The sequence below is a fragment of the Prionailurus viverrinus genome, chromosome F2 (assembly GCF_022837055.1).
Source record: "Prionailurus viverrinus isolate Anna chromosome F2, UM_Priviv_1.0, whole genome shotgun sequence".
Lineage (NCBI taxonomy): Eukaryota > Metazoa > Chordata > Mammalia > Carnivora > Felidae > Prionailurus > Prionailurus viverrinus.
The window spans coordinates 10,202,563-10,226,151 of NC_062578.1; the positions used below are offsets into that span (position 1 = coordinate 10,202,563).

At 39.7% G+C, this 23,589-nt stretch overlaps 1 protein-coding gene across 1 annotated transcript; it reads right to left on the reverse strand.

Annotated features, from left to right (window-relative positions):
- Positions 1–514: 514 nt before the first annotated feature.
- Positions 515–8,144, reverse strand: LOC125156683 (cytochrome P450 7A1). Its single transcript, XM_047842863.1, has 6 exons — positions 8,068–8,144; positions 6,035–6,275; positions 4,561–5,138; positions 2,940–3,070; positions 1,406–1,581; positions 515–814 (listed from the first exon to the last, which is right to left on the reverse strand). Exons 1-6 carry the CDS (start codon positions 8,142–8,144, stop codon positions 515–517), a joined length of 1,503 nt encoding a protein of 500 aa, XP_047698819.1.
- Between the last annotated feature and the right edge of the window lie 15,445 nt (positions 8,145–23,589).

The window sequence follows — 23,589 nt, forward strand, 5'->3', positions numbered from 1 at the left end:
AAAGGGTTATACTCTAAAAAAAAAACAACAAAACAAAACAAAAAAACAAAACAACCAGATATCCCATATCTACTCAAAACATCATGTTGTTTCACTAAAACGTGAATCTGTACCTTCTACCTAATTGTTGGGCGGTTTTTATAAAAATGAAATCATTTCCTTAGGAAAAAAAAATAAAACCATTTGCCAATCGGAATATCTTCATTCTGGGGGTGGGGGAGAGGAAAGACTTTTTTTTTTTTGAAAATAATGAACTTCAGTCCCTGGCTGTATGAACATTCACTGACTTATTCAAATGAAGACAAAGTATTGTGCTTCTAGAAGCTAGTTTTCTTCGCTAGCACAGTCTGAGATAGCATCTGGGAACTGTCACCAAAATGTTAAGATTTACAAGCACGTTGACCTGTGAATCAGTGCCACCACGGCCAAATGTGACTGTCCAGAGGGACTGATACGTGATGGTGTGATGCAGGCCAGTCACGTGATTTCTCGTCCTCTTTTGCCAACCGTATGTTCACAAATGTTTGAATTTATACTTAAACTCGATATCATTTAGTGGCGGCAAAACGCCCAAGCCTGCGCGGGACTGGTCCAGAGGGGGACATTTAACATGACTGTCCACAAGCTCTAGTTCAAAATAGGAAAGCATCAGAATCAAAAACTGTTTGATTTCCTGCACAGCAAATAGTCTTCCCGGACATATGGTCGCTCCTGACCCAAAGGGCATGTAGTAATACTTCAGCTTGATTCCGTTGCTGTAGAAGGTGGTCTTCGTCTTCCCATTTTCATCAAGATATCGATCGTATTTAAAAGTCTGCAATAAAAATACAAAGAAAATAAATCTATCAGCTAGTTTTAAAGGAATCTGTCTCTTGCTTGACCTGGAGGCTCCAACGAGTCATTTTCGTTTTTAATCCAATCTGTGGGTAATTTAGCAAATTCTCCACCTTGACCCAGAAAGTAATAGGGAATAGGAGTTTAACAAGAACCGACGGGAACAGAAAAAGCTTTATAATACCTTCCATCCTGCCTGGGTGACTAGTTCCTCTATTAGGCAGGACAAGAAGGACAAGTTCAGATTAGAAACTGGAAGAGCCAATATATGTATTAGCTTCTAATTTCCTGGATTCGGGAGCAGTACTTAAGGAAAAAGGAAGCCAGCAACTCTCTTATCATGACTGCAAACAAAATCAGGCGAAGATGATGTGATGACAAATACCAGGAATTTTAAAATTCAGGCCAGCCTCCAGGTTTTCCAACATATATGAACACTGGACATAATTCAGGAGGCAATGCCCATCTATGGTTTCAATGGTTAAATCAATTCTGCAATGATAAATTTCCTCTTTATTTCCATCTGGGTAGGCCTCCCCTGGGTATCGAACTGGGATTAACAGTCACTTACCAAAGGGTCTGGGTAGATTTCTGGATCTAAATGCATCAACTGCGGATAAAGAGCTATGATGTCATCTTTGCGGATGTTATAGGAACCGTCCTGGAGGTGCAAAGTGAAATCCTCTTTAGCCGTCCGGATGTTCAGGGAGGCACTGGAAAGCCTCAGAGACTCCTTGATGATACTATCTAAATATTGTTAAAAGAAGCAAGAAGGAGAAGCAGGTAAAGAAGGAAGAATGGAAGAACAAGTCATGTATTCAAAAGCCTCATAATATGGAGTCTGAAATACTGATAGCAACCTATTACACAAAGTTGAACAAACTCGGGACAGCCGGCCAGATAAAACCTTCCCAAACTTTATTCTGTTGCCCCTGTGCTATAACCAGTGATTCACTTGTGTCTGAATGTGCTTTTTAATCTGATAATCTGAGTTTGACATAATCATTTGATCAAGATATAATCTTCTTGGACACCAATGGGAACTAGACTTCCATAATTTTATAGCTAAAATCATCTTATTTCTATCTGACACTAGACATCCAATACAACTGAAAAATCAGTGAATCACTTTCATGTGAATCAGTCAAAGTTAATTACTTTTGAGATTGAATATACTGCTAACCTTTTTATATGGAAACATTTTCCCGGATGTTTAACGCAGCTACCGTTGAGTGTTTCCAAGAACCCATTTTCATCACTACACTCTGATGTTGTATGATGTAAAGGGGCAGAAAGAATCACCCTGAAAGTAGCTAAAATATGAAGATCTCATGCGAAGGTCTAGCCTGATCCTCTAGCCTCTGTCCTTTTAACTCTCGTGTGTTAGGTGCTCATCACATGATTGTATATAAAATCATAGCGTGTTAGCAGCTTTATTTTACAAATGAGAAAAGCAAGACCCCCCAACATGAAGCGACATGTCTGGGGGTCATCCATGGTGGGCACAACCCAACATAGGATCTATGCTTCTTGCCTCATGGTCACCTCCACTAAGGCCTGCTGCCCCTAATTGCATACACTGGTTTCTTTCCTCAAGAGAAAAGGAACAAAAACAAGAAGAAAACTCTTTATCACTACACACATAGAATACTTTCGTATTTCTGTAAAACACGGAGAAGCAAAGATAAGAAAAGTAAAACAACCTTCAATCCCATCAGTCCACCCATGCAGCTAATTGTGGTTTCTTGATGGTACTTTTTCCTCTTTGTTCCGTGAAAATGAGTAATATGCTCCCAGTAATCATAACATGAGTGGTAAGAGTCGGGCAGGGCAGAGACACAGTTGTGAAAGGTAGGGTCAGGAGTCCCACATAAACACTGTCTCTGGGTCCACCATTCTATCCCAGCTCAGAACTTAACCTTTAAATTTCAATTTCCTCTCTGGTTATATAGAAACTAGTCCCCAGTCATAGGATTGCTGTGAGGCTCAAACAGGACAACACACATGAATTACTTAGCTTCATGCTTACAAAGTAAGTACGTAATGCACGTTGACGATTACCGTTTGTGGAGCACAGTCAATGAAATGTAACATAGTAAACGTACCTAGCACTGGCGTCTCATTCAGTTGCCTTTGATTCAGACAAATAGGACTGCCTTCAAAGCTGATTTTTTGGCCAGCATTCTCTAGGGTCCTTTTCACTTCTTCAGTGGCTGCTTTCAGTGCTTCAGGGCTCCTATCAAATGTTGAGAAAAGAAAAGATGTGCAGAAAATAAATGGTGTCTATGCCAAAGGAGCTGCCAACAAATAGGAGTTTTCCCCTTCTTTTAAGGAGGCGGCCAAGACGCCAGAGAAGGTGGGGAAGGGGCATTCGCAGTTACTTGTTACTCCGTTTTGCACTTGTGTTTAAGTCCTTGGATATTCGCAAGAATCGTTGCCTTGCAAGGCCTTGCGGCATAGAAGTAAAACTTGGGGCATACTTCTATAAATAAATGATTCTAATAAGGAGTACCTGGCCAAACCAGTCACACACATAGCAATGGAGGAGGAAAATTGCCTCTAAGATAACAATTATAGAGTGCAAATGGAAATCTGAATTTACTCTTAAAATCCATACCGCGATTTCAGGTAGAACAATAGCTCTTCCATGCGTATTATAAGTTATTGTTCTAGCGTGTTGACTTGTAAAATGAATGGCACTTCATTTCAGTGCATGGACATTTAGTAGATGCCGTGGGAAGGAATCTATAGAACACGATTGCAGTAAACTGAGTCTCCGTAAGTATATGTGTGGCTATCACAAAATGGCTACTATTACCTTGATGATATTACGTTGATGTTGTAACCTTACGGTAAATATATACATTTATTCTGGATAGAGCTTTCTCAGGTAAGAACTTTGGAAGCCATTTAACATCTGAGGCAGATTTGTAATGGGGTTTTATATCTGAAATTGTTTCTAGATATTTTGTATATTAAAGGCATAGCATAGTCAACCATCAGTGGAAATTTGGCTTTCCCAATGGTACAGAATAGTAGTTTTGCATCCATGTGACACGAAACACTCAACGTAACTGGGATCATTCAGTAAACAATTTGAATGGCAAATTTCTAAAAACACTTGGGAAGAAAATCATGTTATGTAAAGTGTATATTACATACAGTGTTTTCGTTACATACATTTAAAAGGCAAAATCTAGCTAAATCCCATCAATAAGGATTAATAATAATATGACTGATCCACAGCTATCATAGTTGGTGAGATAAACTCTAAGAAGTCATAAGGGAGCGAAAAAAACAAACTATTGATGCACAAATGAATAAGGCGTAGGTACTGCCCTCTTACTGTCCAGAAGTCAGAAGCGCTTAAATATATTTTTGTGATTATGAAGACAGAATTCATCCAACTTAAGGAGACATCATGAGGAACAGCTTGAGGTTGAAAGCCAGGGCTCTGGGCCCAGGCAGCCTGAACTGACCCTACATAGTGTGTTCTTTTCCCCTAGGAAGGTCTCCGCTTCTACAAGATGCATTTACCAGTCACATTTGTTATGTTTTTATGCGGATTGGATGAGCTGATACCTGTTAAGCACTTATAACGTAAATGTCACACTCTTGACTGATAGCATGACAAAGTACGATGACTCTTTTTTTTTTTTAAGTGAAAATAGTAGATTTTCTTTGCTCTATTCAAAGAAAGAAACCAACGGATACGTGGCTCGTTACCTAATCATTTGAAATAAGCTCCAGAAAGTCGCCGGAATGGTGTTTGCTTGTGATGCCCAGAGGACAGCCAGGTGTGTCTTGGCCTTCTCCATGTCATCTAAGGTGTAAAGCATATCATTCAGAAACTTGACCAGTTCTGAGATGTGGTCTCTCTTTCCGAGGTTCTCGTGTCGCAAGCCCTCTGCCAGTTTTTCCCGAGCATGGTGCGCGGTCTTGAACACATGAATGGGGAGGCCTGCTACCAGAGCCGGAAAGATTTTGTCAAACTGCTTGAAGTGGTCAAGGTTATTTAGCATAAGTGCTTTTTGTGCATCTTGCCCTGTAAGATCTTTGCCAAAGAGGGTTAAATACCCAGCTTCAAACATCACTCGGTAGCAGAAGGAATACATCCCTTCTGTCACCCAGGCAGGCGTGTTTGATTTAGCTACCAGTGGACGTCTCATGACAAGTTGGAGGTTCTCCATCATGGCTTCTGTGAGGGAATTCAAGGCATCGCCCTGCAGGGTTTTGATGAAAGTTTTGTTTATGTTTTCAGTGGTATTTCCGTCACTTGGGTCAATGCTTCTGTGCCCAAATACCTGACGATAGATGAAATGTGTGAGAAAAGAGATTAAACCTGATGCAGTGCTGGAAAGTGGCTGAAAAACAGATGAGATGCTTTCATAATCTTCTACTTGTTAAAAAAAAAAAAAAAAAGGGAAGGAGGGAAATTGGCCTTTCCACATACAGAGAACTTTTCAAATACATGGCTTCCTGAAAAGCCAAGTTGAAATTCCAGTTCTTCGGTGGAATATCCCTCAACCCACACAAGTTGCCTATTTCTTACTTTTCTTATGCTACTGCATCTATTGGAAGGTTAGTTTGGTACTAATCTATATTTGTCTTAGTCATCAGTTCTCTTCTATATTTTTTGTAGATGTACTTTACCAGACTTTAATCTGCTTAGAGCGGAGACTCTGTCTAATACTTCCTTGCAGAGACTCACCAAATATTGGCTAACTCCTTTCTCTATTAAGGAGCCTCTTAGATTATAGCTAAGTGATACCAAAATATCTGATCAGTTGCTTAACAAAATTGAACAACCGGTGTGGCATAGAGTGTGGTAAAACAGTTGTTCAGGGGTCAGTTCCCACCACATGTGCTCTGGGAGTCATGTAGACATCGTTGACAAGAGTGAGTTTGTACCTGTCTTACTGATACAGTGCCATGTGGCTCAGCAAAATATTCCATTTTTCTCTCAGTCTAGGTAGTTAAGAAATGACAAATCTATACCTATTTTGACTTTGGAAATGACTAGTACCAAGAGGTTATATCTAATTGGATCTATTATATTTCTAAGAATCTCCGTGTAAGGGTAACCCTCTTCGCCACCTCTATTTTTTAAGTCTAAGTACATCAAAATGCTAAGTAAACTGACATGTTCAGAAGTAGACGGCAAAGAAGCAGAATGCTATACACACGGGAAACGGGTTACCTTTGCAGAAGTAGTGAAGTGGAACTTTTTCCAATCCAAGTATTTTCCATGGCACAACACTTTCTGGTATGACAAGGGATTCGTGAGAAAGTGGACATAGTTTCCCATCAATCTGCAGGTGAAAACAGGACCATGTTTCTTTTGAATTGCTCTCAGGAACTCAAGAGGATTCGCCCCAAATTGCAGAGCACATCCCAGGTACGGAATCAACCCATTCTCCAGAGGTGGTTCACCCATCTGTCTGTAAGACACAAATCCATGATAGATATGAGAAATTACACATTGTTTTTTTATTTACACCTGGTTTTTAAACTTTTACTACTGACTTTCAGCTTCAAAGCTCTCTACAGTTCTAGATAGTTTTTTTGTCCCTGGGGCCCTCATCTTTTCCTAAAATAATGGGTTGTATTAACTTAGTAACATGAAAATGATTGCTATATCCATCCATCCACCCATCCATCCATGCATTCCACAAAACTTATTGTCTACTAAATGATAGTCATTTTTCCCAGCGATGAGGATAAAAGAATCAAGAAGGCCAACAAGATTCTTGCTCTCAGTACAGATGAAACTACCTACATTCTAGTGCTTATATTTTTTCTAAGCATCATTGGCCTGAGTATCTCAGAATGTTTTCTTTTATTGTTACCCTTAAAGATATAGAATACTGAATTGCAGAGAAGATGGCAAAATTGAAGCGTTCAGAATCTTCATAACTTAAAGATATCATTCTATAGTGATATTTGACAATAAGAATCTCATTTAAAAAATTAGGTTATTATAAGATGAAATTATGTAAGTGTTGACAGGATCATCAGTTGTGATTCAACACTCATGCTATTTTTCATGCTATTTTTTGCATCTTTTTTCAAATATAGTTGACACACAGTCTTTTTTTTTTTTTAATAGAGAGTGTAAGTGAGGGAGGGGCAGAGGGAGAGAGAGAAAGAATCCCAAGCAGGCCCCATGCCCAGCACAGAGCCCAATGCAGGGCTCAATCTCACAACCATAAAATCACGACCTGAGCTGAAACCAAGAGTCAGATGCTTCACTAGCTGAGCCACCCAGGTGGCCCAACACAGTCTTTCATGCTATTTTAAATGTTTTTATTAAATAATATCAACATTAATTTTCCAACATAAACTCCTATCCCTCTTGACAGAATTACTTAGCATAAAATAATTATTTTCATTGTAGTTCAAAGATAAGTAAGGTTCACTAAAACTAGAAATTATCAGGCCTGAATTAAAATACCTTAAAGCACACACACCAAAAAACTTGTAAAAGACGGACAACACATAGCAATCTACATAGCCGAAGACAAGTTTCGGGTAATTCCGTCTTTTGGAGACTGATATAACAGAATACTTACATACCCCTCCCCCAAATACTCTTTGAGCCAATCAGAAGGTAAAGAAATATGGCTATGTATGTGACTCTATTGGTACTTCTTATATGCTTGAACCAATTATAAACGACACACAAATAAAAGTGATAGTATATATTTGTAGCGGTTTCCCAATGTCGCATGGTTGATTATCATTAATGAGAAGAAAGTGACAGAATAATAAATGCAGGCTCTGTGCTCTTGTCCAAACCCAGGCTGAGTCTATACGATGCCCAAGAACTAACAGAGCATCTTTTTAATCCTCATGTTAGAAAGAAACCCTTCCCACTGCAGACCCCACTTACCATTTGTATCCTTACTAATCCAGACTTCGTCTTTACAGACGCACATAAACATGCAAAGAGACCTTATAAAGTTTGGCGGGTATGTTTAACAAGTGTGTACATTTTTGCATGACCATGGATATGTCAAAACTAAAAGGGAAACGCTGTCATTCTATCTTTTGTTAGATATAAGGTCTCACTTTAAAAATTTTCATTAATTTAACATTTTTAAGTTTTTTAATTACAGAAGAAAATGCTAATGAGTACAAGTGCAGAACACCAAATTTGTTACATAACCATGAAGGTAAAAGACTATTAAATGAATGAGCTAAAATGCAATTTAAAGATAAAACCTTCCTTACCTTCTCCTCATTCCAAGAATAAGCCACACACAACAGCACACTGCTACCACAATCCCCCAGATCAAAGATATGGTCATTTTACAAATCTGGTGCAAACTCTAATCCGACTCTCTGATTAGAAAGGTAAGGATGTCACCGAACAGAGACTCTAGCTAGACTTTTATATAAGGTAGGATCCTACACTTGAGTGACCAAAGCAAACAATTAACCATTTGTTCATCTTATTAGAAAAAAAAAAAAAAACTGGCCTTGAACTAAGTCCACAGGTATCAGAAGAGGTTCCAAAACAATCAGAGACCTGGAATACTTGATAAGTTGAAGGTCTCTCAAACATACACTGACTTAACATTCAGACCTGGCAACAACAGCTAATATTGCGAGTTTAGTATGCTTATAAAGAGAACAAAACATAAACGTGTTCAGGGTATCAAATAGCAATGTAAAATGTAATAATATAAAGAAAAATAAAACATACATTATCATCAAGCTAATGAGTAGATCTTGTTACCTGTTGAAGAAGAAATCAGTTTAAATCATTTGCAAGAGATAATCGTGGTCAAGTTCAAAGGAAAGAGAACTGGGTGAAATGTTTCTGCTGCTTCACGTTTCAGCGCTTTCACAAAATCATAAATATTTTGCTATATATAGTAACACATTACTTACCTAACATTCTCAAGCAGGTATCCCACATAAGTCCACCTGCCACTGAAACGGTTTATTTTAAGCACCAAAATTTTATCAACATTTTTGCTCCTTGAAAATACATTGTTACTTTTTCTAGTTGTTAAAGTAATGCAATTTCATTTCAAATAATTTAAGACTAACTGAAACCTATCTTGGTAGAAAGTGAAAGTCAATTTATAACTAACCTTCCCTGCTACTTCCCACTCAGAGCCAACAACCGTTAACTTGTGTGGTATGTATCCTTCTAAATTTTATTTCAATACACATATATATTACTTGAGCACCTACTCTGTGCCAAGAATTCTTCAAAAGTATTCTGGTTATAGGTGTTAACAAGATGGACAGGTTTCCTACTCTAATGGAGACTCTCTTTCAGTAGAGAGACAGCTATTAAAATATAAGTGTTATGAATAAAATAAAACACGGTGTAGAGAGTATCGGGGATGAGAGCAACTTTAGACATGGTGTTCAGGGAAGGGCTGTCCGAGGAGGTGACATTTAAGATCTGAATGACAAGAAGTGATTAGTCAAGTGAGAATCAGAAGGAAGAGACTTCTAATTTTTTTAAATTTTTTTAATGTTTATTTTTGAGAGACAGAGAGAGACAGAGTATGAGTGGGGGAGGGGCAGAGTGAGAGGAAGACACAGAATTCCAAGCAGGCTCCAGGCTCCGAGCTGTCAGCACAGAGCCCGATGCGGGGCTCAAACCCACGAACTGTAAGATCATGACCTGAGCCAAAGTTGATGCTTAACCAACTGAGCCACCAGGGCGCACCACAAGGAAAAGAATTTCAGGAAGAGGGAACACCACATGAAAGGTCCTGAGTCAAGGATGAACTTGGTATGTCTAAGAACCAGAAACAAACAGAGGCAATAAGAGGAAACGTGGTTAAGATACAAAGAGCTTGATGTAGACACGAGCTAGTTCGTATACAGCGATGCTTTAGAGTAGAGAGAGACGGATTTTGGAGGGCAACGGGTCAAAATACAATCTTTAGTTCTGTAGATTGCTATGTGTTGCCAAGTTGACAACTGAACTTGAAAGAGTCTGAAGCTAGGAAGAAAAACCAAGTTGGGAATAGAAACCTCAAGCCTTCAGCATTTGGGTGGTACTTAAAGCCAAAAGACCTTACAAGATCACCAAGGGAGACCATAAAGGCCAGGAAAAGAACAGAGCCCAACACCAGGCCACAAAACACTCCACTTACTGAGGTCAAGAGCAGGCGAAGAGAAGGGTAAGGAAGAACCAGGAAGAAAATCGAGAGAATGTGGTGTCACAGGAAGCAAAAGGAGAATGCATTTGAAGAGAGATCAGTGATTAACTATCACAGACTACCACGAGGTTGAAAAAAATGACCAACACTGGATTTGACAACATGGAAATGGTTGGTGAATCACATATAAACACACAGGGATGGGTTGTATGGAATGTCACGGCAGGATATCACAGAGAAAACACCAACCTAATATCTGAACAATTAAGCCCTTTAGAATTGCCCCTCAAACAAATGAAAACAAGCAAAATACCTAAAGGAGAGGGGGCATGGGACCTCTTACTGTCATCTTGCAACTTCCTGTCGATCTATGATTATGTCAAAATTAAAGATTTTCAAATGGTGAAGGGGAAATACATTCACAACCCCAGGCAAACTTTCTGAAGTTTTGTCCTCCCTACCACCTCTTATAATCCTACCAACTCCTTTCAAATACAGCCTGGTTAGTATTTATCTCCGTTTTCCTTACCCTGGTCTATTCTTTTTACTCCTTTACTTGCTATCCCTCTTCTCTACGACAACAGCCCCGGAAACACACACACACACACACACACAGTTTCCTTCAGTTGGCTGAGGGAAAGCAATGGCTTGAATACAAATATTCATATTTTTTCATGTTATATACGGCTTGTGTGTTCCTTCTGAGGATATCACTTCCTGCTGCTGTCATATGTCCACAAATAACCTCCATCACACCCCTAACATCCTGCTTCTAATCCAATGAGTGGGAATTAGATGCTTGTTACAGTTGTCAAAACAATCCGTAAACTTCATGGAAATCCCTACAAGCTCTCCTGATGCCTAAGGGTGTAAAAATTTCATGCATGAATTTTAGGACATCTCAGTGTGTTCAGCATGGTGCTCAGAGCATCAGGCATTAAGTAAATGCTACCTGAGTTGGAAAGCCCTTTGCTTGCTTTTTGATTCTCTGCTATGTTTCAAAATGTGAAACTTCTCTTTGTCGTCTTTGCCTCCCTGCTCTCTCTGGTTCCACACTCACACACTCATGCTCGTTCACACACACACACACACACACACACACTCATACACACCACACTGAGCCCCTACAACTCGTGTCAGGCACTACATCAACACTGGGGACACAGTGCTTTGTTAGGCAGCTGTGAGCCCTGACCCTGTGGGGCTTCTGCTGCAGTGGGGGGATGACTAAGTGCCCTGATGCCCAAAGAAGGATACTCTAGTTGCCAGAAGGCCAGGCGTGATAAACCGAGTTTATCTAAACTCTCGAATCCCTCCATTGCCTGTCAATTTCCTCTTTCTTTGTAGAGACTAGTAGAGAGCATATGCTGCTGTGCAGAGGAAGAACCTTGTTCTGAGCCTCCAAGAATATAAGGCCTGAGTCGATACCCCATGGCCACGAACAGATGTATACAAAACAAGGAAACTCAGACGAGAGGAACAGAAAGTAAAAAGGACAACTACAGCTATCAACTTATGTCAGCTAATGACACATGTCAGTAGTTTCTATTAAGAAATGCAGAGCCTAAATGCCCATCAACTGTTGAGTGGATAAGGAAATTGTGGTTTATATACACAATGGAATACTACGTGGCAATGAGAAAGAATGAAATCTGGCCTTTTGTAGCAACGTGGATGGAACTGGAGAGTGTTATGCTAAGAGAAATAAGCCATACAGAGAAAGACAGATTCCATATGTTTTCACTCTTAGGTGGATCCTGAGAAACTTACCAGAAGACCATGGGGGAGGCGGGGGGAAAGAGGTTAGAGAGGGAGGAAGCCAAAACATAAGAGACTCTTAAAAACTGAGAACAAACTGAGGGTTGATGGGGGGTTGGGAGGGTGGGGGTACGGTGGGTGATGGGTATTGAGGAGGACACCTGTTGGGATGGGCACTGGGTGTCGTATGGAAACCAACTGACAATAAATTTCATATTAAAAAAAAAAGAAATGCAGGAAACATGGCTTATGAAGAACTTGCACATCAGTATGATTGCTTTAAATAAAATGAACTGTGAATGTGGCCAGACAATTGAGGTGAACAAGTGGTTTTCCAGAATTTACAAGTCAGACTAGCTCTCTATGGTGGAACGTAGATTGCCTGAATTAATGCAATGCTTTGCATTTTTTCAAAAGCATCTCATTTCCCCCAGATCAAGACTGCACATCAGGTTCCTAATTCAGGACAAGTCAGTGGGAGAGGAAAGTGGAATGAGCTGCTGAAATTCCATTGTGAGTAATTAGGGCTCTTAAAGAAGCATTTAGGAAATATGTCGATTCACATTTGAGCCACATCATCCGTTTTGTTTTGTTTTTTTTCCAGAAAATAAAAAACCCCATTCTCTTATGGCAGATAGAGCGTATCTGATTCTCAAACATAGCTTTGAATCGTAAACACATGGTTCTGCGGTTGTAAATGCCTGGTATATCCAAATGTGTCCATTGGGCAAATACAATTTCACAAGACTAGAGAATAAGAAGGGGCTGGTAAGTTCTGTTTCAGAGAATCACAATCATTTTTACACTTGTTTTGAAGTTTTCACTTTTTAAAAGCTTCCGCCGTATCTTTTCTCCTTGAATGGAATGATTAACTCAGGTGGGCAGGGTAGGTATTTTAGCTATTTTAAAGATGAGGAAATAGAGGCGTGAAGGTTTAGTGGCTGAATGTCACACGGCTTGAAATAGGTCAAATAGCTCCAAGCCGGCCTTAAATCTGGGTCTGCGTCTAGACTGCCACTAAGTACATACCTGTGAACAAGGCGCCATCCTCTCCAAGGCTTTGCTTTCTTCTCTATAAAATGGGAATGATTATACTGCATGACTCCTAATATAGATGTCAAGGTGAGGTAAGGCAACGTGTATAAAATGTTTGGCCTGGGGTTTGGCACAACCTGTGCTCCAAATGCTTGTTGTCCTGACAAATCCAGGCCACAGCCCTCGATTTTTCTGTGTTGAAGCTCAGCATTCCTCCCTTACGGCTCAGAACCTCACAAGAAGTTCGGTGCAACCGAAGGGCACCTGACCACGCGTTTAGGAAAGCGTTCCCGTGCCACCTACATACTCAGACATGAAGATGATTCATCAAACGTGTTTTGAACACTGAGTACGTAGAAGGCGCTGTTAAGTAACGAGGGAGAGATGGACAGATTCCTTAGCAAACACTTGTTTCGTGCATGCATTCGTATTAATTTAGCAACTACTTCGTGCAAGGCACTTTTTAGGTGCTGAGGGGACGGAGGGAGCTAAGACAGGCAAAGTCTCTGGCTTCGAGGGGACGCTGCCAATCAGAGGAGCACAAATCCACTGTTTGATTTCTGATAAAGAAACATTGCGTCCGTTACCAGAAAAGGTCAGGCAGCGCATTGGCGTTTTGTGCCAAGATCTTCACGGGCTTGCCTGATTTGGTCCGCACGGTAGCACCATGAGATGGACGCTGCTGTCTCCATTTGTAGATGACTCGACTCTGTGAAGCTCTGGCCCCAACCCTTTTTTGATGGGTCTCACCTTAATCAGAACTTTCTGGAACTCAGTCCAGGAAGCTCAACTGGACAGTGCGAGAAGAGAAGCAATGGTTCACTGGACCCGTTGGGCCCAACCAACCTTGCCAGGAGGTTAAGAGAGCTCAGGAAGAGGGAGAAAGGGGAGGGCAGCCAGAGGAGAGGGAGTCAGCTGAGCCCTCTTCCATTTTTTTTCCATTTTTCATTTGTTTCGAACAGTGCTACTGTGAACGCTCACATTCGAGTTTTTGTGTGACCATATGTTTGAAATTTCCTGGGTATATAACGAAGAGTGGATTTTCTGGGTCGGATGGTAACTTCATCTTTAACTTTATGACTGGCTTCCAAATGGCTGTATTATTTTACATTCCCACCAGGAATGTGTGAGAATTCCAATTTTTCCATGTCCTTGTCAACACTTATTATTGTCTTTTTTTTTATTATAGCCATCCCATTAGGTATGAAGTAATATCTCATGGTTTTGATTTGCATTTCTCTAGTAACTAATGATGTTGTGCATCTTTTTAGGTGATTATTTGCCCTTGCAAATCTTTGCTCATTTTTTAAGTAGGTTATTTGTCTTTTTATCGTTCAGTTGTTAGAATTCCTCCCATATCCTGGATACTTTACCTTTAGCAGATATGATTTTTAAATATTTCTTCCCATCCTGTGGGTTGTCTTTTCATTTTCTTGGTAAGGTCTTTGGATGCACAAACGTTTTTAATTTTGATGAAGTCCAATTTATCTATTTATGTATTGGTTACTTATACTTTTGGTGTTGTATCTAAGAAACATGGCCTAATTTAAGGTCATGAAAACATAACACCTATGTTTTCTCCTAAGGGTTTTATAGTTCTAACTCTTCTATTTGGAGTTTTGATCCATTTTGTGTTAATTTTTGTATATGATATGAGGTAGGGAGTCCAACTTTACTCTTTTGCACATCGATATCCAATTGTCCCAGCACAGTTTGTGGAAAAGAATGTTCATTCCCATGGAAATCTCTTGGCACCCTTGTTGAAAACCCTTTGACCATACATGGAAGGTTTTATTTCTGGACTCTCAACTCTATATTCCATTGATCTATATGTCTATCCTGGTGCCAGAACCTCAGAGTTTTTATTGTTTTAGGCTTGTAATAAGTTTTGAAATTGGGAAGAATGAATTCTCCCACTTTGTTCTTTTTCAAGATTGTTTTGGATATTCTGGATCTCTTACATGTCCATATAAGTTTTAGAATCAGTTTGCAAATTTCTGCAAAAAAAAAAAAGTAGCTACAATTTTGATAAGGGTTGCATTCACCGTGTAGATCAATTTGGAGAGTATTGTCATCTTAACAATATTAAGTCTTTTGATCCATGAACATAGGATGATTTCCCATTTATTTAGGTCTTTAATTTCTTTCAATGATGTGTTACAGTTTTCATTATACAAATCTTGCACTTTCTTGTTGTTGTTAAATTTATTCTTGTTATTTTATTCTTACTGGTGCTATTCTATAGGAGGTTGTTCTCTTTTTTTTTTTTTAATTTTTTTTTCAACGTTTATTTATTTTTGGGACAGAGAGAGACAGAGCATGAACGCTCTCAACAACAACAACGGAGGAGAGGAAAAGAGAGAGATCTTCTTCTCAACAACAACAACGGAGGAGAGGAAAAGAGAGAGATGAACCCATAGACCGCGAGATCATGACCTGGCTGAAGTCCGGACGCTTAACCGACTGCGCCACCCAGGCGCCCCAGGAGGTTGTTCTCTTAATTTAATTTGCAGATTTGTATATTGCTAATGTATAGAAATAAACTAATTTTCAGATGTTGATTTTGCATTCTACAGCTTTGCTAAACTTGTTTATTAGCCCTAAGAAATTTTTTATGGCTTCTTTAGGATTTTCAATATAGAATATCATGTCTTCTGAAAATAGAGGTAGTTTTCCTTTCATATATGTATGTCTTTTATTTCTTTTCCTTGCCCAACTGCCCTGGATATAACTTCCAATACAGTTTGAATGGAAGTGACAAGAGCAGATGTCCTTGTCTTGTTCCTTACCTTTGGGGAAAAGTTTTTAGCCTTTCATCATTAAGTATGATGTTAGCTGTGGTTTTGTGTAGATACTTTTTATTGTGTTGAGGCAGTGTCATATTTCTCAGGGGTTTTTTAGTGATTTTATCATGAAAGGGTGTTGGATTTTTGTTAAGTACTTTTTTCTGCATCTATTGAGATGACCGTGTTATTTTTGTCTTTATTGCATTAATATGGTGTATTTCATTGATTAATTTTTGTATGTTGAACCATCCTTGCATTCCTAGGGTAAATCACATTTGTTAATGGTGTATATGCTTTTTATATGTTGCTGTATTCAGTTCGCTAGTACTTTGTTAAGGATTTTTGCATCCATATTTTTAAAAAATACTGGTGTGTAGATTATTTTACCTGTGATGTCTTTATCTGACGTCAGTACCAGATAACACTGGATTCATTGGATGAATTGGGAAGTGATACCTCCTCATTTAATTTTTGGAGAATTTGTGAAGAGTTGGTATTACTTCTTCTTTAAATGTGTGGTAAAACTCACCAGTGAAGCTGTCTGATTCTGGTATTTTCCTTGTAGGAATTTAAAAAAAAATTAGTGTCTTTTCTTATTATAGGTCTATTCAGATTTTTTATTCCTTCTTGAGTTAGCTTTGATAATCTGTGTCTCTCTGGAATACCTCCATTTTACCAGGGTTATCTAATTTGTTTGTACATAGTTGTTCTTAGCATTCCCTTATTTTTCCCCTCTTTTTATTTCTATAATGTTAGTAGAAATGTCCCCTCATTTAATCTTCATTTTAGTAATTTGAGTCTTGTTTCCCTCTTTTTTTGGTTAGGCTAACTAAAAGTTTGTCAATTTCCTTTGTCTTTTCAAAGAACCAACTTTTGGTTTTATTAATTATACCTATTGTTTTTCCACCCTATTTCATTTATTTCTGCTCTGATTTTTATTATCTCCTTCCTGTTGATTGCTTTATGCTTATCTTGCTCTTACTTTTCTAACTTCATAAGGTGGAAGTTTAGGTTATTAATTTGAGGTCTTTCTTTTTTAAAAATATAGGCAGTTATAAGTTTCTAAGAAACTGCTTTCAGTGCATTAATTTTTGGCATGTTATGTATTTAATTTCATTTGTCTCAAAGTATTTTCTACTTTTCTTTGTGTTTTCTTCTTTGATCCATCGGTTATTTAGAAGTGTGTTACTTAATTTCCACACATTTGCAAAGTCCGCAAATTTCTTTCTGTTATTGAATTCTAATTTCATTCCATCATGATTAGATGCATGAGTTCAATCTTTTATATTTGTTAAGACTTATTCTATGGACAAATCATATCTGTCCAATATACCAAGTGTACTTTTTGTATTCTGCTGAAAATTTTGTATTCTGCTGTTGTTGTGTGGGATGTTCTGTATACATCTATTGACTCTGGTTTGTTTATAATGTTGTTCAAGTATTTTAGATCCCTTTTGGTCTCTTATTGTTCTGTTTATTAGTGGAAGTTAAGTATTGAAGCCTCTGTTACTATTGAATTACCTATTACTCCCTTAAATTCTGTCAGTTTTGCTTCATGTATTTTACAACTCTATTGTTAGGTGCATATATGTTTATAATTGTTATAATTTCTTGACGAATTGACCCCTTTCTTATTCTAGAATGTCTCTAACAATAATTTGCTCTTACATTTGCTTGATTTTTCTCCCATTAGTGTGCAATTTTAGAAAATATTAAATGTTCCAACCACAAGGTAGTGCAAAAATCATTTAAATTTTGGTTGTTTTAGAGTTCATTGTTTTTTCCTTAGTGTACAAATACATTTGTGCTAGAAATCTGGCTCAGTGCCATGTTTAAAGAAGTCAATGCTCAATATCGCTCTCTAGTGGACAACCATATACACTGACACTTCCTCTGTAGTGAAGGAAACCAGAAGAAGCACTCGTAACTCTCACAGATGGAACCGTGGACTACAGTCCTAGAAAGCTGTATAAATCCAACCCATAGAAACAGAGCCCAGTCTCCCACCTCACATTTTGGAGCCAGCAAAACCTGGACGTGGGGAAGCCTCCATTTTTTATTATAAGCCAACACCCTGGGATATACAAAAGCAGTAAGACCACTAGGGGCAGTGTAACCAAAACAACATGAATTTGCTCCTTTGGTGAATCACAGAAGCTATACCAGGTGAGTTGTCACACAAAGGAAACTTTATTTGCAGCAAATCAGGAGATCGCAAGGAATAACTTCCAAAGCCCTGACTCTTCAAGCAAGGGTGATTGGGTTTCTTTTGTTTAGGGTTAAGATGAATGTTTAGATGAAGAAGTCTTGTCATCATATGCAGAGGTGGGCATAAGGTCATGCATGGGCCTGAAAGGAACATGCCTACACATACATGTTATGTAAATGAGGCTGGTGTTCCCTCCTTGAATGGAGATCTTAGTATTATAATGAGGCAAAGGTGATTGTTGGTCATTCCAGAGGTTACTCCATGGCCCCTCTGTGCAGGTGCAAGTCAGGGGTTTAGTTCAAACTGGTCTGGGTCATCTGGTCCAACTGGAGGTCTTGTCACATCATTCACTATTGCCTGCAGGGTGGTTTTGCTGTCCATTAGCCTGAGTTAAGAGATAAGCTGGAAAGAAGAGCTTAAGAAAAAAAAAAAGTATGACAAAGGTCAGTGAGTACAAGCAGGTGGGCAGGAAAGGTCAGGTCTTGGGGTCTAGCTGGTGATAGGAGGACCCTGGGGAGGTTCCAAACCCAGAGATACTAGGATAAGTCCATTTAAGTTTTCCTGTTTTCATAGCAAACAAAGAAGAGAAACCCAGCAGCGGGTCAGATAGCTGGTCACAGCTTCTGCTTGACTTATACTGAGCAAATGTTTTGGCAGGGTGTGGTTGCAGGTCTGTATGTAATGTTTTTCCTCCTCTGATTGCCTTCAAGATCTCCTTAATTTGGTACTTAGGAGTTTGACAATGATTTTTTTTTCTTTAAAAAAAAATGTTTTTGACGTTTATTCATTTTTGAGAGAGAGAGACAGAGTGCGGGTGGGGGAGGGGCAGAGAGAGAGGGAGGCACAGAATCCGAAGCCGGCTCCAGGCTCCGAGCTGTCGGCATGGAGCCAGATGTGGGGCTCGAACCCACGGGCTGTGAGATCATGACCTGAGCCGAAGTCGGACGCTTAGCCGACTGAGCCACCCAGGTGCCCCTCACATTTTTTTTCCTTTAATATATCTTTGGCTTATATTCTTTCATTGACTTTGGAAAATTCTTGGCTATTATCTCTTCAAATACCCTTTACACTTCCTCTCACCCTCTTCTTCTGCGACTCCAATTACAAGTGTGTTAGCTCCTTATCCCACAGTTGTTCCCTTCCCTCCCTCCTCCTCCCCTTCACCTTCTCTTACTCCTCACCCTCCTCCTCCTCCTTCTTCTCCCTCTTTGTGTTTCAGTTTGTATGATTCCAGTCGACTTATTTCCAACTACACTGATCTTTCCTCTGAAGTTTCCAGGCTGTTAGTAAGCTTACTGAAGAAATTCTTCATCTCTGATCCCATTTTTTAAATTTTATTTCTAGCATTTCCTTTGGACTGTTTGATAGTTTTTGTCTTTCTGATGCAACCAGTACCCCATCAGTTAATGCCCATTGTCCATTTTTCCATTAGATCTTTCAACATTGTAATCGTGGTTCTTTCAAATTCCCTGTCAATTCTAACATCTTGGTCATCTCTGAGTCTGGATCCATTGAATGCCTTATTCCTTGAAGATGGGTTGACTTTTCTTACTTTTTGTAGAAGCTATCTGTGATTATATTTAAATTCATCCGTGTTAGCTAACAGGGAATAAAGACTCACTGTACAGTGAGAGAAGGGAGAATCTGTGCTGGGGACCCTCGTCTAATTGGAGGTTTCTGGGAAAGAGCTGAATCTGGAAGAATACGTGACGGAGGTAGAAAGGGCCTCTGAAACCAGGCCTCCGCATAGGCAGCCAGGCTTTGGCAAAAATAGCTAAGTGCGTGAATATAAACATTTTAAAAGCCACAGAATAAAATATCAAGTCTAAGACACACCCTGCAGTCTGCACAGGGATTCAGACAAGTAACAACATCACACACAGCAGGGATACCTCTGGCTGTACGGAACAAAGTTTGCTCGTTTGTTTTTTAACTAATGGGTTTCAATTTTTAAGACAAGTTTAGGGTTACCAAAGAAATGAGCAGAAAGTAAAGAGTTCACATATACCCCCTCCCAGTTTCCCCTATTATTATCTTGCATCGATGTATATTTGTTGTAACTGATGAACCAATGTTGATACATTATTATTAACTAAAGTCCTTGGTTTACATTGGGATTCACCCCATGTGTTTCATAGTTCTATGAGGTTTGATGAATGCCTAGTGTCGTATATCTGCCATTAGGACATCATATTCTTAGTTTCATGGCTCCACCTGTTCATGACTTCTTTCCTGACAAACCCCTGGCAACCACGGATCTTTTTAGTGCCTCTACGGTTTTGCCCTTTCCAGAATGTCATAGAGTTGGAAGTATATAGCGTGTAGCCTTTTAAAATTGGCTTCTTTCACTTACAACACATGTTTAAGATTCCTCTGTGTCTTTGCATGGCCTGATAGCTCATTTCTCCTTACTATTGGAAGATATTCCATTGTATGGATGTTGTGATGGTTAATGTTTACATGTCAGTTTGACGGGGCCATGGAGGGGGGCTGGAGGAGGCAGGCAGATATTAGGTTAAATATTATTCTGGGTATGTCTGTGAGGGTGTTCCTGGATGAGACTAACATTTGAATCAACAGACTGTATAAGGCAGATGGCCTTCCCCAATGTGGGCAGGCTCCATCCCACCCACTGAATGCCAGAATAGAACAAAAAGCTGAGCAAGAGAGAATTCGCTCTCTTTGCCTGAAGGTCTTCAGGCTGGGACATCAGTCTTCTCTTGCCTTAGGACCCAGACTGGAACTTACATCATCAACTCTCCTCATTCTTAGGCCTTTGGACTGCAGATCTGTGGACTTTTTGTCCCAAATATATATTTAAGAGAGGAACAAAACAGCCGAGAGAGAGAGCCAGACTAACTTACACTCCTCCATATGGAACACCTAGAAACTAAATGTTTACAAGGCCAGGCGAAAGCAGGGCAAATGACAAGAAGCGCCCCCCCATCATTTGGGACTTGTAAAACTCTACACCAGGGACATGTTCTACTTTTATTTCCAGATACATAATCAAGGTTTCTTCCAATGGTCTGCCTTAGTGCCTAGAATACAGAATTGGTAGACCCGGAGGAATTTGAGATGTATGTAGAGATGGGGTGGGTGGTATTGCAGAATGAAACAGGGTGGAACGTGAACCCTGTTTTACTCTTGTTATCATTTGCCTACTGAATTCCCAGGCAAGTGTAGCCTGCAGAAACACAGATTATACGTAGAAATGTCAAGAACCATGAAGAAACATTTCAGACCCGTTATCTCACCACCCAAACCTGACCATTCTTACCTCGAAATTTACCTGCCATCATTAATTTACTCAATTTGTCGGACATGTTATTTATCAGAAAGTACTGAACATTGCTAAGGTATTTTCTCCTCCCGTGTGTGTGTGTTTTTAATAAATGGTAAAGGGAGTTTTCAATCCCAGTTTAAAATTCTCGTGCAACTTTAAGCTAAAAAGCCAAAAGTCTAGGGTGAATCTATATTTATAAAGTCATAAGTGGCTAAGAATTGGAGTTATATAAAACATTTATACTTCTTTTCTTTCCCAGTGATAAGGAGTAGAAGTGGAGGGCCAGAAGGCAAAAGACACACAGGCAAAAGCAGTCAGCTGACTAAACCTTTAGGTTTTAGTTAGATTCTTTTTTTTAAAGTTTATTTATTTATTTACTTTGGGGGGGGGTGGGGGGGGCAGAAAGAGAGAATCCCAAAGAGAGAGAGAGAATTTGTCAGCACAGAGACCAATGCAGGGCTCGAACCCATGAACTGTCAGATCACAACCTGAGCCGAACCCAAGAGTCGGATGTTCAACCAAGTGAGCCACCCATGTGCCTCTTAGTTACATGCTTAAAGGAGAAGACTTTAAGTAGATTAGATAAAATATCCTTCCAAGTATTTGCCAGTGCTTTATAACATGTTACCTTCTACCCCAGCTTGACCCATTCATTGCTGGTGGGAATGCAAAACGGGGTGGACACTTTGGAAGCCCATTTGGCAATTTATTACAAAACATCATCCGCCATCCCATAATGGTGCTCTCAGGTGTTTTCTTTTTTTTTATTTTTTTATTTATTTTTCAACGTTTATTTATTTTTGGGACAGAGAGAGACAGAGCATGAACGGGGGAGGGGCAGAGAGAGAGGGAGACACAGAATCGGAAGCAGGCTCCAGGCTCTGAGCCATCAGCCCAGAGCCCGACGCCGGGCTCGAACCCACGGACCACGAGATCGTGACCTGGCTGAAGTCGGACGCTTAACCGACTGTGCCACCCAGGCGCCCCTCCAGGTGTTTTCCTAAATGAGCTGAAAACTTATGCCCACACAGAAACTTGTATGCAAATGTCTATAGCAGCTTTGTTCATAATTGCCCCAAATTGGAAACAACCAAGATGTCCTTCAATAAGTGAATGAATAAATAAACTGCGGTACAGAGAAACAGAACTAATAGAAAGTTACATATACGTAACTTTTATTTTAATGTAGTCAACTTGCCAGCCTTTCAAAAAATATTTTTGGGCTATTTGCCTGTTGGTCAAATGAATCTATCCTATCCCAACATCATAAAGGTGTATCTACAGATATAGATAATATATCCTTTATATTTTCTTTTAAAAGTTTGAATATTTGGGGCAATAATTTTTGTCTGCTTTAGTTACTGCTATATTCAAACGCCTGGAACAGTGTTGGCACAAAAAAAAAGGCGGGCACTATTTGTTAAAAGAGCGTAACGAGAGGGGTACCTGGGCGGCTCAGTCGGTCGAGCCACCGACTTTAGCTCAGGTCATGATCTCACGGTTTGGGAGTTCGAGCCCCGCATCGGGCTCTCTGCTGACAGTCTAGAATCCACTTCAGATCCTCTGTCCCCCTCTCTCTCTGCCCCTTCCTGGCTCATGCTGACTCTCCAAAAATGAATTAACATTTCTATGTGTATAACAAAAAGAGTGGAAGGAGAGGAAATGTTCAGGGGAAAACAAAGTAAAAATGGAAAATCAGAATCGTGAGGGGGAACGGTGACGTCTCTGATTTGTGAGACACAGAGCAGGGCCACGAGGCATACTTTTCAGCACTTCTGATTGATTGGGAATCAATGGGTGCCCATGTCGGGCACGATAAATCCTTGTGTTTGGCCATTATCCAACACAAAGCGAAAGAAGATAGCTACTGTCTGACTCAGCCACGACGTCGAATCAGGAAATAATGACACACAAAGGCGGCACTGTCACGCACGGTGGCTTCACCCAGCTGCTTAGAGATCACCATTGACGAGTTCCAAACTGGTTACTAAGTTGACAATGTGTCTACCCTGTTGGGAGGTTTGTTTAACGAACAATTTTATGGCATCTTTCTATTGTGTTTGCTTTTCATGTAGCATGAGACAAGTTTTACTTTGGTTTTAAAATGGTGAAGATAATCTAAGTTTTAAGCTGGTGGGCCCGGTGATGTTATTTCTGGCTCTCATAAATTTTCATCCAAACATAAATTCTCCTCTTCAGGTATTCTATTTTCCTTCAGCTCCTGAGGAGACACTTTCCATAGCCCTGACAGCTATGGCCTTCAAAGCAGCATTGGCAATGACATTAATTACTTTCGTTAGATCAACATTCATTGTTCTTTGAATCAATCAATGTAAGAACTGCCTAGTATTTTCTAAAAAAAATTTTTTTAACGTTTATTTATTTTTGAGACAGAGAGAGACAGAGCATGAACGGGGGAGGGGCAGAGGGAGGGAGACACAAAATCTGAAACAGGCTCCAGGCTCTGAGCCATCAGCCCAGAGCCCGACGCGGGGCTCGAATTCACGGACCGCGAGATCGTGACCTGAGCCGAAGTCGGACGCTTAACCG

Excerpts from the sequence above, each read along its gene's own strand:
- LOC125156683 (XM_047842863.1), bottom strand. The coding sequence starts at position 8,144 with ATGACCATATCTTTGATCTGGGGGATTGTGGTAGCAGTGTGCTGTTGT. Across the intron at positions 5,139-6,034 it reads ACTTCACTACTTCTGCAAAG|GTATTTGGGCACAGAAGCAT; the intron begins GTAACCCGTTTC and ends ATCTATCGTCAG. Across the intron at positions 1,582-2,939 it reads GAATGAGACGCCAGTGCTAG|ATAGTATCATCAAGGAGTCT; the intron begins GTACGTTTACTA and ends AACAATATTTAG.